Below are 11,122 nucleotides of genomic sequence, written 5' to 3'. Positions count from 1 at the left end.
GTGCTGCCCTGGTTCCTGCAGCCTCAATGTCCTCTGCCACCTGTTGTAGACTTGAACTCATTCATGCCATACTGTCTTCCATGCACAGCGAGCTCTGTGGGCAGGGCAGGAGTTCCTAAATGCACTCTGGGCACTGCATGTTGGCAGTTGCTGGTGGATACTGGGCACCCGGTCCCAGAGGATGTGCAGATAGGCTGGGTCTATGAGTTGTCTACCCCTCCCAGCTTCTGTGGCGGCAACTATGGATATACTTATGGAAATAAGAAGTGCTTATTGCTCCTAGGAAATGGGTGGGTTAAACATTGTACACTCCCTTCCCTGGTGGAGGGTGAGCTCTGTTTTGTGTCCAGGATCATTGGATTGGCATCTCACAGCTAGAATTAACTGATGCACTCAGCTGGTTCTCCCAGGAGCTGCCCTTTGGGAGAGGGTGGTCTCACTCGGTTTCCTGGGGGCGTTCATGCTACCCTCCTTACCCCAGCCTGGCCCGTCACTCTACAATAACACTAGGAGCCCTCAGTACACGTTACCTCATTTATTCTCACAACATGCCTGTGAGGTAGGGAGGGGCAGGGACTGACCCCGTTTTACAGAGGAGGAAGTTGAGGCACACAGAGGTCAAGTGACTTGCCCAAGGTCACAGACAGCCAAGCTGGAATGGGGCCCCAGAGCAGGCCCTCGGTTCACCTGGGGGAACCCCTGCAGCATGCGCCAGATGAGCTGTCCCCAGTGCCCTGGAGTCATCCACACAGTACAGAGCAGCCCCTGGTGTGCTGAACTCTGCTGGGCATGGCCCCTGCCCGGTGGCCTGCCCCAGCCTCACCTTCCCCACCTGGCCTTATAGGCCCTGCCTTTGCAGCTCAGGGCTCGGGACACCCTGGGAACGGGGATGAGGGGGGCGGTGGAGAGAGGAGGATGACTGGGATAAAAAATACAACAGAACAGAAAACTCAGAGGCTGGGCTGATGGGCCCAGGGAGGGGGTGGGAACCAAAAAGAAAAAAAAAGGGGGGAGGCTGCTTACACACAAGGTATATATTTTTACACACACTTGTACACACACCTAGATATAGTACATGTAAAAATATATGCTATTCACAACTCCGCCTCCTGCCAGGTGCCTGAGAGCCGTGGCGGCGGCGCTGGTGGGCATGGGTGAGCAGCTGGGCGTTTGTTAAATATACACTCTAAGATCTATGTGCATATGTACACATACGTACAGACACCGCCACCTGCCCCCAGGGACTGGACACAGGCGAGGCCAAGGACAGACAACCCCCCAGGAGCCACTCTGAGTCCTAAATTTTCTTTTGCTGAAGGAAGAAGGGGCTGGAGAGAATAAAAAGATTGGAGTCTGGAGCGTGGTAACCATGGCTTTCCCTCATTTCCCCAAAGACCAGCACCTTCCTCATCTGCTCAGAGGTGAGTCAGCCTGCCGCTGCACAGGCGATGGATGGCAGCGGAGGGAGGCACCTCGGATGCGCACGTGGGTGAGGCTGTGTGAGCACTTGGCGGGGAGGGAGGGATGTGTGTGTCCATCTCTCTGTCCTCTGGGCCCTCAGCCTCAAAGGCTGAGAACCAGAAATCCACTGGCCATGATGTGACCCCTGTGTGAGCTCTGAAGGGAAAAAGAAAAAAGTGAGAATGAAAACGCCAAGGTCAGAGCAGGGTAGCTGGGAAGGAGGAGGAACATGGCAGGGGCCCAAGGCTGTCCTTGGACTGTCGTCGTCTTGTAAACAAGCTAGTTGAAGTTCTCATCAGACAGAACAAGTAAAAAGACTGTGTCTGGAGGCTGGGTCGGGGAGCTGCCGAAGTCCAGTTGTCTGGTCCGCCACAGCCAGCAAGAGGGAAAAAAAGTTTTTTGGAGTTTTGTGGGTTTTGTTGACTTTGTGTGTGAAGTCTTCATAACCTAAAGCTGGAGGGACCCAAAAAAGCCAAATTGTGAGCCCTTGTATGCGTCAATTTGAAAGTTGGCTCAGGGTCTCTAGAGAGAATAACCATACTAAAGGTTGAGAAAATTTTGTTCCATTTGCATTCAGTTTTTTTTTTTTTCTGTGTTTTTTTTTTTAATGATTTAAAATTGCTCGCTTCCTCCTTCATGGTCTCAGAGCCTGGTCTGGGCCTCGGGGACATAAATCTCGATGCTATCCGCGCTCTCTGTGGCGGAGTTCTGTCGCACAGACGCTGCCCGCTTGGCTGCCAGGAGTCTCTTGCGGGCCTCCTGACGCTGCTTGTCCCCCGCCTCTGAGGCCTTGTCGCGGCTCACTGCCGGCTTGGATTTGGCTGGCTTCTTTGGGACTGGAGGGGGTGGTTTCTTCTCTTCCTTTATTGAGACAGTGAGGAGGAACAAAAATAAAATAAAGGTGCCACATTTTGTGTGGCACTACCCCCTACTGTATGCTGGCAGCTGGAGTTTCCCCGTCCCACCTTCCCGCACAGGCACAAGCTACACACCAGGAAGTCACAGAAGCAATGATGGTGGGAGTAGCACAAGGCATAGGAGCAAAAGCGAGCTTAGAATTCTAACATGGAGGATGACAGGTCACCTGTTCCCACCCCTGCTTTGAGCCACTAGGAGCCTGAGACTCAGGCAGGAACTAGGCTGAGTCACCCAGCCATAAAGGTGACTTAAATTTAGGGCTTCCAACTCCCTGGTCACATTTCACATGCTGCCCTAGGAATAGAAGTGACAAGTGCCAACAATCCAACGTAAGTCACTGGGTTCTATAGGCTTGGAGAAGGCAGCCTGAGCCTTAGGAAAGCGGCGCTGCCACAAGGAGGTGGAACTGGGGTCCAGACCCCAGGACCCTAGCAACAGAGCCCCAGGAGAAGGGCCATTTTCCTGCCTCCGTTAGTGCCTGTAACTGTGGGCATGTCTCCCCAAGGACCCATGTCTGGACATGCAGGACAGGATGGCATGCTTTGGGGGCAGCCTCCGCTACACAGCGAGCGGCATGCTGGGCGAGTGCCAGGCATGGACCCCGCGCGGTGATGGACGTGAGCCCCAGCTCAAAGACGACACATGGAGAAGGGAGCCAAGCAGCACTGACCGATGTGGGCAGCGTTACTGCCGACCAGGAATTTGTCCCCGGACTTCCCCTCCGCACTGCTCCATGCTCACCTTCCTCTTCTCGGGGGTCTCCACCAGCTGCCAGCTGTTGGCCTTGAGGTGGTAGAGTTCGTCAAACTTCATGCTGATGTCCTCGATGGACAGCTGTAGCAGGTCCCAGAACCCTGCCAGGTCCTGGGCTGTTGGACGTGGGTTGGCATCAGGGTTCTGTGGGGCAGAGGGAGATTAGTGGGGCCAAAAAGGCAGAAGCATATCTTTCCTCGCCCCACACATGCTAGGCGTGGGCAGGGACTCTTGAGGCTGAATCCTGCTCCCTTATTCCCAGTATTGGGTCAGGATCTGTAGGACGGAGGGAAGGGCGCTCCCAGTCAGTACCAGCACCAGTGGCGAGACTCCTTGGGAACCATGTCCTCATGAGACTAAGCCCTGCACGTACATGTGTGTGGAGGCCATCACTAGGGCCACCAACACAGGGCCATGGTACTCATGTGCTCATGTATGCCAGGCAGGCAAGCCCAGTTGTCACTGTATAGGGAGGAAACTCACTCTTGGCCAGGGTGTTCCCGGGAGGTCACAGCTGGACTCATTCCTGGGTGAGCATGATCACAGACTCCATGTTGTTTCCTTCCCATCCTGCTGTTCCATGATGACATAACCCCCACTGCCTACAGGTTCCGCACTCTCTGTCTACTGTCCCCACCTCTGGGAGCTCACTGCTGGCTCACTGGAGAGATCCCTCCCAGAGGAAATGCGGCCCAGGACTCTGTTTCTGCCCTGGCAGGGAAGACCCCTCCATCAGTGGGGAGAGAGGGAAAGCAATCAAGCCAGTGGGGACCTTTCCTTAGTTCTTACCCAAGTGTCCTCTTGGATACAGAACAGACTTCACACAAATAAGACATGGCTAACGGCTGCTGCTCTCATGTGGCTGTCTCACAGTGAGCTCAACACTTTGCCTCCTGGCCCTTTTTAGTGCTCGCACCACCTTTTCCCGTGCCACAAGGAAGCAGCACCTCTCCATGCTATGGAGGAGGTCACGGGCTGTGGTGGGCTGCCCCAGGCTAGAAGCCCTGCACGGAGGAAGGAGAGTCACACTCACCAAGTTCTGCTCACAGAGGCCCCGGAACTGCTGGAATTTCTGGGACATCAGGAGCTGTGCACTGCCCACGGCACTGAGGACTTTCCCTAACACTGAGGGAGAGAGGTGGGAAAAGACTGGTTTAGCAGAGTGCAGGGTTTGCTGGGGTGGAAGGTGGGTGATTGGGGGGGGGGGGTCATTTTATTTATACATTAATCCACTCTCGCTAGGAAAAATACAAAGAATGCAGAGAAAGTGAATCCCACCCCCTAGTTCCTAAGAACATTTTATGGCAATAAATTAGAAAACTGAACTTAAGTGGAAAAAATTTCTGGAAAAACAAAAGTTGCTGCTATGTATGCAAGAAGAAATAGAAGCCAGGCATGGTAGTGCATAACTATAATCCCAGCACTCAGGCTGAGGCAGGAGGATCATGAGTTTGAGGACATTCTGGGTTGCACAGGGAGACATCTCAAAAAACAAACACAAAATTTTCAATTAAACAATTGGAACAGCCATTAAAAATCTTCCCTGAAAAGGAACTTTGCTCCCTTGTCTCCAGTGTTGGCAGTACCTACATGAGTGGTGAAGCCACTAGTCAGTGTCAGCCTCTGTGGGAGATCCTCAGGAGAGGGGCCATCCCCATCAAGTGAGGTTCCTACAAATCCTTCAGAGTACAAACAGTTCTGTCCTACACATTCAGACTGTTCCAGAGATTAAGCAGACATGGAAAATGATACAACTTATTTTAGGAACCCTGCAGGCAGACCCACATGCCAAGAACAGAGTGCTCTATTATTAACATAAGCATGAAACCTCCTATAACACATAAGCAAACAGAGTCCAACCGAAAACTTTAAAAAATAAGCATCCTAGCCGGTTGCTGGTGGCTTACGCTTGTAATCCTAGCTACCCAAGAGGCAGAGATCAGGAGGATCGAAGTTTGAAGCCAGCTGGGGCAAAGAGTTTGTGAAACACTATCTCGAAAATACCTATCACAAAAAAGGGCTGGTGGAGTGGCTCAAGGTGTAAGCCCTGAGTTCAAACCCCAGTACCACTAAACAACAACAACAAAAATTAGCAATGAAAACTAGAATATGACATATCTATATTGGAAAAGATATTTTTAAAAATGAGAGTTCTATAAAAAAGTAAAATAAAAGACAATTCTGTATTGGGTGTGGTGGTGCACACCTGTAATCCCAGCACTTGGGAAGCTGAGGCAGGAAGATTGTGAGTTCCAGGCCAGCCTGGACTATACAGTGAGATCCTGCCTCAAAAAAAAAAAAAAAAAAAAAAAAAAAAAAACCAACCAACAAAACAAACAAGATAATTCTGTTTTTAGGAAACCACCCACACTCATTTTATAAAACTAGAAAAACTAGACAACCTTTATACTACAAGACAAGGATGAAAAAGGAAAATTATAGGCCAAATTTTCATGAACAAAACCAAAATTATTATATCAAATATCAAGCCCAGAAACATAAAATGATAACATCATGATTAGGCTGGGATTATACTGTGATGGCAAGACTGATTCTGCATTAGGAAATTCTAATGAGTTTTGACTGCAGACAGAACTCATCAGACAAACTGAACCCTCCCACCAAGAACAAATGAAAACACTAGATAAAACATTAAGAATAGCAAATTTCTCTTTCAAGGTCATGAGAAATTACCAAAGGATTTAGGAGACTTAGATCCCAGTGAGAGTGTGGGATTCTATGTTACCCAAGACATTACCCAGTTTATCAGCAGAACCAGGCTGAGAGGATGAGCAGAACTTGTGGCAGTCACAAGGATGGGGACACAACTGGAACTGACAGTTACCAAGCACGTGAGATGGCAAGGAGGGTAAATTAAGCCAAGCAAAGCTGACAGCAGCCTCAAGGTGTATGAAAGAGAAAGACGGGAGCTCAGAGTGCCCTGGAGAAGCGTCTTGGCAAATACCACTGGCTGTCCCTGAAGGATGTACTCAGGGTTATGGGCAAAATACAAAACAGACAAGCTGTCCTAAAAACCCAGCTCTCACTCAGCTCAATCCCATGTGGACTAACTGATCTGGTTCCACTCTAATTGCCTAGAAGAAGCAAAAGTAAATCCTTTCTTGTTGAGCAGAAAATCATCCCAGTCTTAAATTATCTCTACAGTTTTTATAGATAGATTCTGACACTGAATTAAAAATTACCAAGCACACCAGGAGACAGGACCAAATGACTACATATCAAAAGAAAAAAAAAAAAACAGAACTGGAGGGGTTATAGATATCAATTACTAACAAGGGCTTTAAAATAACTATGGTAAGTAAAAGAATGTACAAGACAAGGAATTATTAGAGAGCCAGAGGTTTTAAAAAATTTTTTTGGTGGTACTGGGGTTTGAACTCAGGGCCTCACATTTGCTAGGCAGATGCTGTACCACTTGAGCCACTCTGCCAGCCCTGTTTTAGTGTTGGGTACTTTTGAGATAGGGTCTCCTGAACAATGTGCCTAGGCTGGCCTCGAATGGTAATCCTGCTGATCTCTGCTTCCAGAGTAGCTAGCATTACGGGTGTGAGCCACTGGTGCCTGGCTAGAGAGCCAGAGTTTATAAAGAGTATCAAATAAATGATTTAGAACTAAAAAAGAAATTAACTGAAATTAGGAATCCAACAGATGGGTTTAATAGATCAAAACTGAACTAAAAAATAATTCAGTACGCAATATCCAAGACTGAGTCCTGAAGGGGGGGATAAGAAACAAGTAAGGCACAGCAGCCTAATATATGTGTGATTAGAGTCCACAGGCAGAGAAAAATAAAATGGAGCAGAAAACTGTGGACTGGCCACAACTTTTCTGAAACCAATAAAAGATACTAAAATCTAAGATTTGAGAAGCCCTGTAAGCATCAGGTGGGAAAAAATACAAAGAAAACCATACTTAGATACCATAGAAAAGCTGACTAAACCCAAATATAAGGAGGAAAAATTTAAAGCATATAGAGGGGAAAAAATGAAACAGATCAGTCTTCAAACGAGGGGCAGGGCTGGGTACTGGTGGCTCATGCCTGTAATCCTAGTTACTCAGGAGGCAGAAAGCAGGAGGATTCTTGTTTGAAGCTAGCCCAAGCAAATAGTTCATGAAACCCTATCCCAAAAAAATCCTTCAAAAAAAGGGCTGGTGGAGTGGCTCAAGGTGAAGGCCCTGAGTTCAAACCCCAGTACTGAAAAAAAAGCAGCAGGAAGACTAAGGGCTTCCTTTCCAGTAAAGACATTATAAAGTGTTGAAAGAGTCTACACCTTGCCAAAAAATACCATTTAAAAAAATAGGAAAACTCCCCAAACATTTAAAGATAAATATGACAAAATAATCTAAAGGGAGTTCTGTAGGCAGAGGGAGGACGATCCTAGATAGAAGCACAGAAATTAAGACAGGACCAAAAAGCAATAAAAAGAGCAGGGTGTGGTACTGCATGCATGTAATCCTGCTCCTGGGCAGAGGTCTTCAAGTTCAAGTCCATCCTAGTCTACACAGTAGGACCCTGGCTCAAAAACAAACAAAAGAATCAACATGTAGGTAAAGATAAGTAAATACTGATTATGACAATGAGTACATAAAATGTCTTGCAGCATTTAGAATATACACATTTAGACCTGAACTAGCACAGCACAGCATGAAAGTCAAGAGGAATAAATGCAGTCCAGGTGTGTTAAGGTACTGTGTCATCTAGGAAGTGGTCTCTACAGTCTAGTGTGCACTGTTATCTCCAGTCACTCACCAGAACAACTTAATCCACATGAGAAAAGTAGAAAGAAATAATCCAAAAAGAAAGGAGAAAAATCTACTAGTAAAATTCACATTACTAGATTAATGAAAGAAAAACCACATGATCCTCTAAATAGACAGGAAAAAAATCCCCCTTATTTCAATCATTTTCTTAACCAGCATAAGAGTAGCTACAAAAACCTGTAACACTATTCTACTTAGTAGTGCAATGTTAAAAGCAACTTTTCATTTACAAATAAGTTTTGAAATTAGTTAAGAAGATAAAAAGGCTCCCAGATGTAAGATAAACAGAAAGATCAATAGCATTTAATCAACAACAGATAGGAAATGCAGTAACAAAAGACGCCACTTAGAGATGATAATAAAAAAACACAAAAGACACCACTTGCAAAAGCATCCATTACAAATTAAAATACTAATCTAACGATATATTGGTGAGACTGGGGTTTGAACTCAGGGCTTTGCACATGCAAAGCAGGAACTCTACCACTTAAGCCACACCTCTAGCCCCTGACAAATATTTTTAAAATTTCAAAACTTGTGTGGATTTTTTTTTTTTGAGATGGGTGTCTCACTATGTTGCCCATGCTGATCTTGAACTCCTGGGCTGAAGTAATCCTCTTGCCTCAGCCTGCTGAGAGCTGGAGTGCTAGGGCTAAATAGGTAGGGCCTAGAAATTTTAAAAACAAATTGAAAAACATTAAAAAGATCTAAATAGACAGACATGATAGAAAAGATGACAACTTTCTCCAAAGTTCATCTACTAGACTGAATATAATTCCAACCAAAATCTCAACATGGAACTTGAAAAGCTGATTCTAAAATTCATATGGTGCTGAGTGTGGTGGTACATGCCTGTAGTCCCAGCTACTTGGGAGGCTAAGGCAGGAGGACTGCTTGAGGCTATGAGTTTGAGAGGCTACTCTGGGCAATAAATGAGATTTCATCTCAAAAAAATAAAAAAAAAATTTATATGAAAGAGAAAAAAAGCAACACTCTTGAAGAGGAATAAATCTGGGGAGACGTGCCCTTCCAATTATCAAGATTCATTTTACAGTTATAAAGATAGTATGAATTGGCCTAGGGAGGGATTAATGAACAGAGCAGAAGGCTCAGATAATACACACGGAAAACATGGTGTTTGTCAGAGCGGAACTGAGTATCAGTAGGGTAAGGATAAACATTTTAAGAAATGACTACCCAATAAACAATGAATGACACAGTTTTACCTCATTCCATAGAAAAATCAATTCCAGAGAATTAAGGACACAAATATGGAAGGCAAAACTTGAAAACTGTCATAAGGAAACAGTAAAATAGCTCTTCGACTTTGGGAGAAAGATTTTTTGTTCTTTTTCTGGTACTGGGATTTGAACTCAGGGCCTCAGACTTGGTAGGCAGGTGCTCTACCACTTGAGCCACTCCATCACATGCCTTTTCTGTGTTGGGTATTTTCAAGATAAGATCTCACTTTCATTTTGCCTGGCTGGCCTCAAACCAAGATCTTCCTGATCTCTGCTTCCTAGGATTACAGGTGTGAGCCACCAGCACCCAGCAGGAGAAAGATTTCTTAAGTACAAATCATACAGGAAAAGACTGATGAATATTTGTTCATTTAAAAGACAAAGTGAGAAGACAAGTCACAAACTGGGAGGAGATATGGTTAAGCAACCCTACTCAAGAATTCATTATATGTGGTTTTCACCAAGTACGGTTAAAAAAATCAAAAGAAATTAAACAAATTAAAATTTCAAATTCCCGTGCACACAGTAAGCAGCTCAGTGGAGTGGAGAAGCTCTCATTTGGTCCCACATTTTTGTCAGTTGTGTATAAATCGTGTGTGACTGGTTGTTTCCCTGCCCCTAATCTTGTGAGAATATGCCTCCCCAAAAGCAAAAGGTGCCCAAAAAGCAAGGTAAAAGCTATGATACTCCTTACAAGCCAAAAAGGGCATGTAATGTGCTTTTAAGTGATAAAATGAAAATTTTAGATTTGTTGAAATTCAGCAAGTCTTTAGTGGAAGTTGGGCAGAGTTACGGGAAAAATGAATCAAGCACCTGCAGTGTTTGAGATAAAAAGCATGAAATAAGATGTAGTTTTTGGCAAGCAGTATTAATGTGATACGCAAAATAGTCATTTTGTAATGTAATGTAGCCTACTCCAGGTAGTTTCAAGTTATGGATGCTCAGACCTATGCATAGGGTCTAGGCAAACTCGAGTGATTTTACAGCACTGAGCCCTGCATCCTCAGCATTCACTGCAGTCCTCAATGGTGGGCTCCTTGGAGCTGTATACCCATGGTTATCAAGGGTCTACTGCATCTATCTACAAACATGTAACTGAAAAAAGCTCCAGAATCTAGATACAGAAAAACCACCTACAAGTCAATGACAAAAAGGCAATCTAGGACTGAGAAGTGGCTCAGTGGAGGAGTGTTTGCCTAGCATGTGGGAGGCCCTGGGTTTACTACCCACTACTAAAACAAACAAACAAACAAAAGAAAGAAAAAGGCAACTTAATCGAAAAATGAGCAAAAGACGTGAACAGCAATCAATGAAACTCAAGTTATAGCCACTCTTTCATATCTGTAGATTAAGCGAGGAATGAACAATCTCTTTCTGTATGTAGTGAATGTAAGGAAGGAAGCAGAACACTGTGTACTTTCACAAACTGCTGAAGGGACTACACTTTGGCCCTTGGAAAATCTGAACCTGTAAATGTCCCATGACTCAAGCACTTCTTTCTTCAGCATATAGCTTAGAAAACTCTTGTATATGCACACAAGGAGACACGGTCTTATAATAACCCATAGCTAGCATCCTTAATGGTGAAAGACATGTGCTAAGCAAGTACTCTATTACCGAGCTACATCCCCAACCCATGGAAAGAAAAATTTAAACCTAAATAGAGGCTGGGGATGAAGCTCAGTGGTAGAGCACTGCTTAACATGGCATGGCCTTGGGTTTGGAAAATTCCCAGCACTTCAAACAAAATAGAACAAAAACCTACATAAATGGTGAATAATTGATTTAACACAACCCCTATCGAAGTAAAATTCCCATTGTCTGTTTTGCAGAAATTGAAAAGCTGACCCTAAAATTCATATGGGAATGCAAGAACCAAGTACAAATTCTTTTTTTCTTTTTCCAGTACTGGAGTTTGAATTCAGGGCCTCATGCTTGCTAGGCAGGTGCTCTACCACTCGAGTCAC

At 45.2% G+C, this 11,122-nt stretch overlaps 1 protein-coding gene across 4 annotated transcripts in view; it reads right to left on the bottom strand.

Annotated features, from left to right (window-relative positions):
- Positions 1–520: 520 nt before the first annotated feature.
- The window catches only part of Dlgap4 (DLG associated protein 4), a 168,807-nt gene continuing 158,205 nt past the window's right edge, over positions 521–11,122 (bottom strand). For 3 of the 4 annotated variants that reach the window (XM_020181456.2, XM_020181455.2, XM_020181458.2), the window contains 3 exons: positions 4,166–4,257; positions 3,121–3,276; positions 521–2,322 (listed from right to left, as the gene is read on the bottom strand). In XM_020181456.2, coding sequence (XP_020037045.2) covers positions 2,104–2,322; positions 3,121–3,276; positions 4,166–4,257 — 467 coding nt within the window. In that variant the 3' untranslated portion in view covers positions 521–2,103. Of the gene's footprint in view, positions 2,323–3,049; positions 3,277–4,165; positions 4,258–11,122 lie in introns of all 4 variants that reach the window. The other variant, XM_074074703.1, reaches the window with a different exon arrangement.

Source organism: Castor canadensis, chromosome 5 (genome assembly GCF_047511655.1).
Source record: "Castor canadensis chromosome 5, mCasCan1.hap1v2, whole genome shotgun sequence".
Classification (NCBI taxonomy): domain Eukaryota; kingdom Metazoa; phylum Chordata; class Mammalia; order Rodentia; family Castoridae; genus Castor; species Castor canadensis.
The sequence above is the reverse complement of the archived record's forward strand: the minus strand, read 5'-3'. Positions and strand labels throughout refer to the sequence as shown.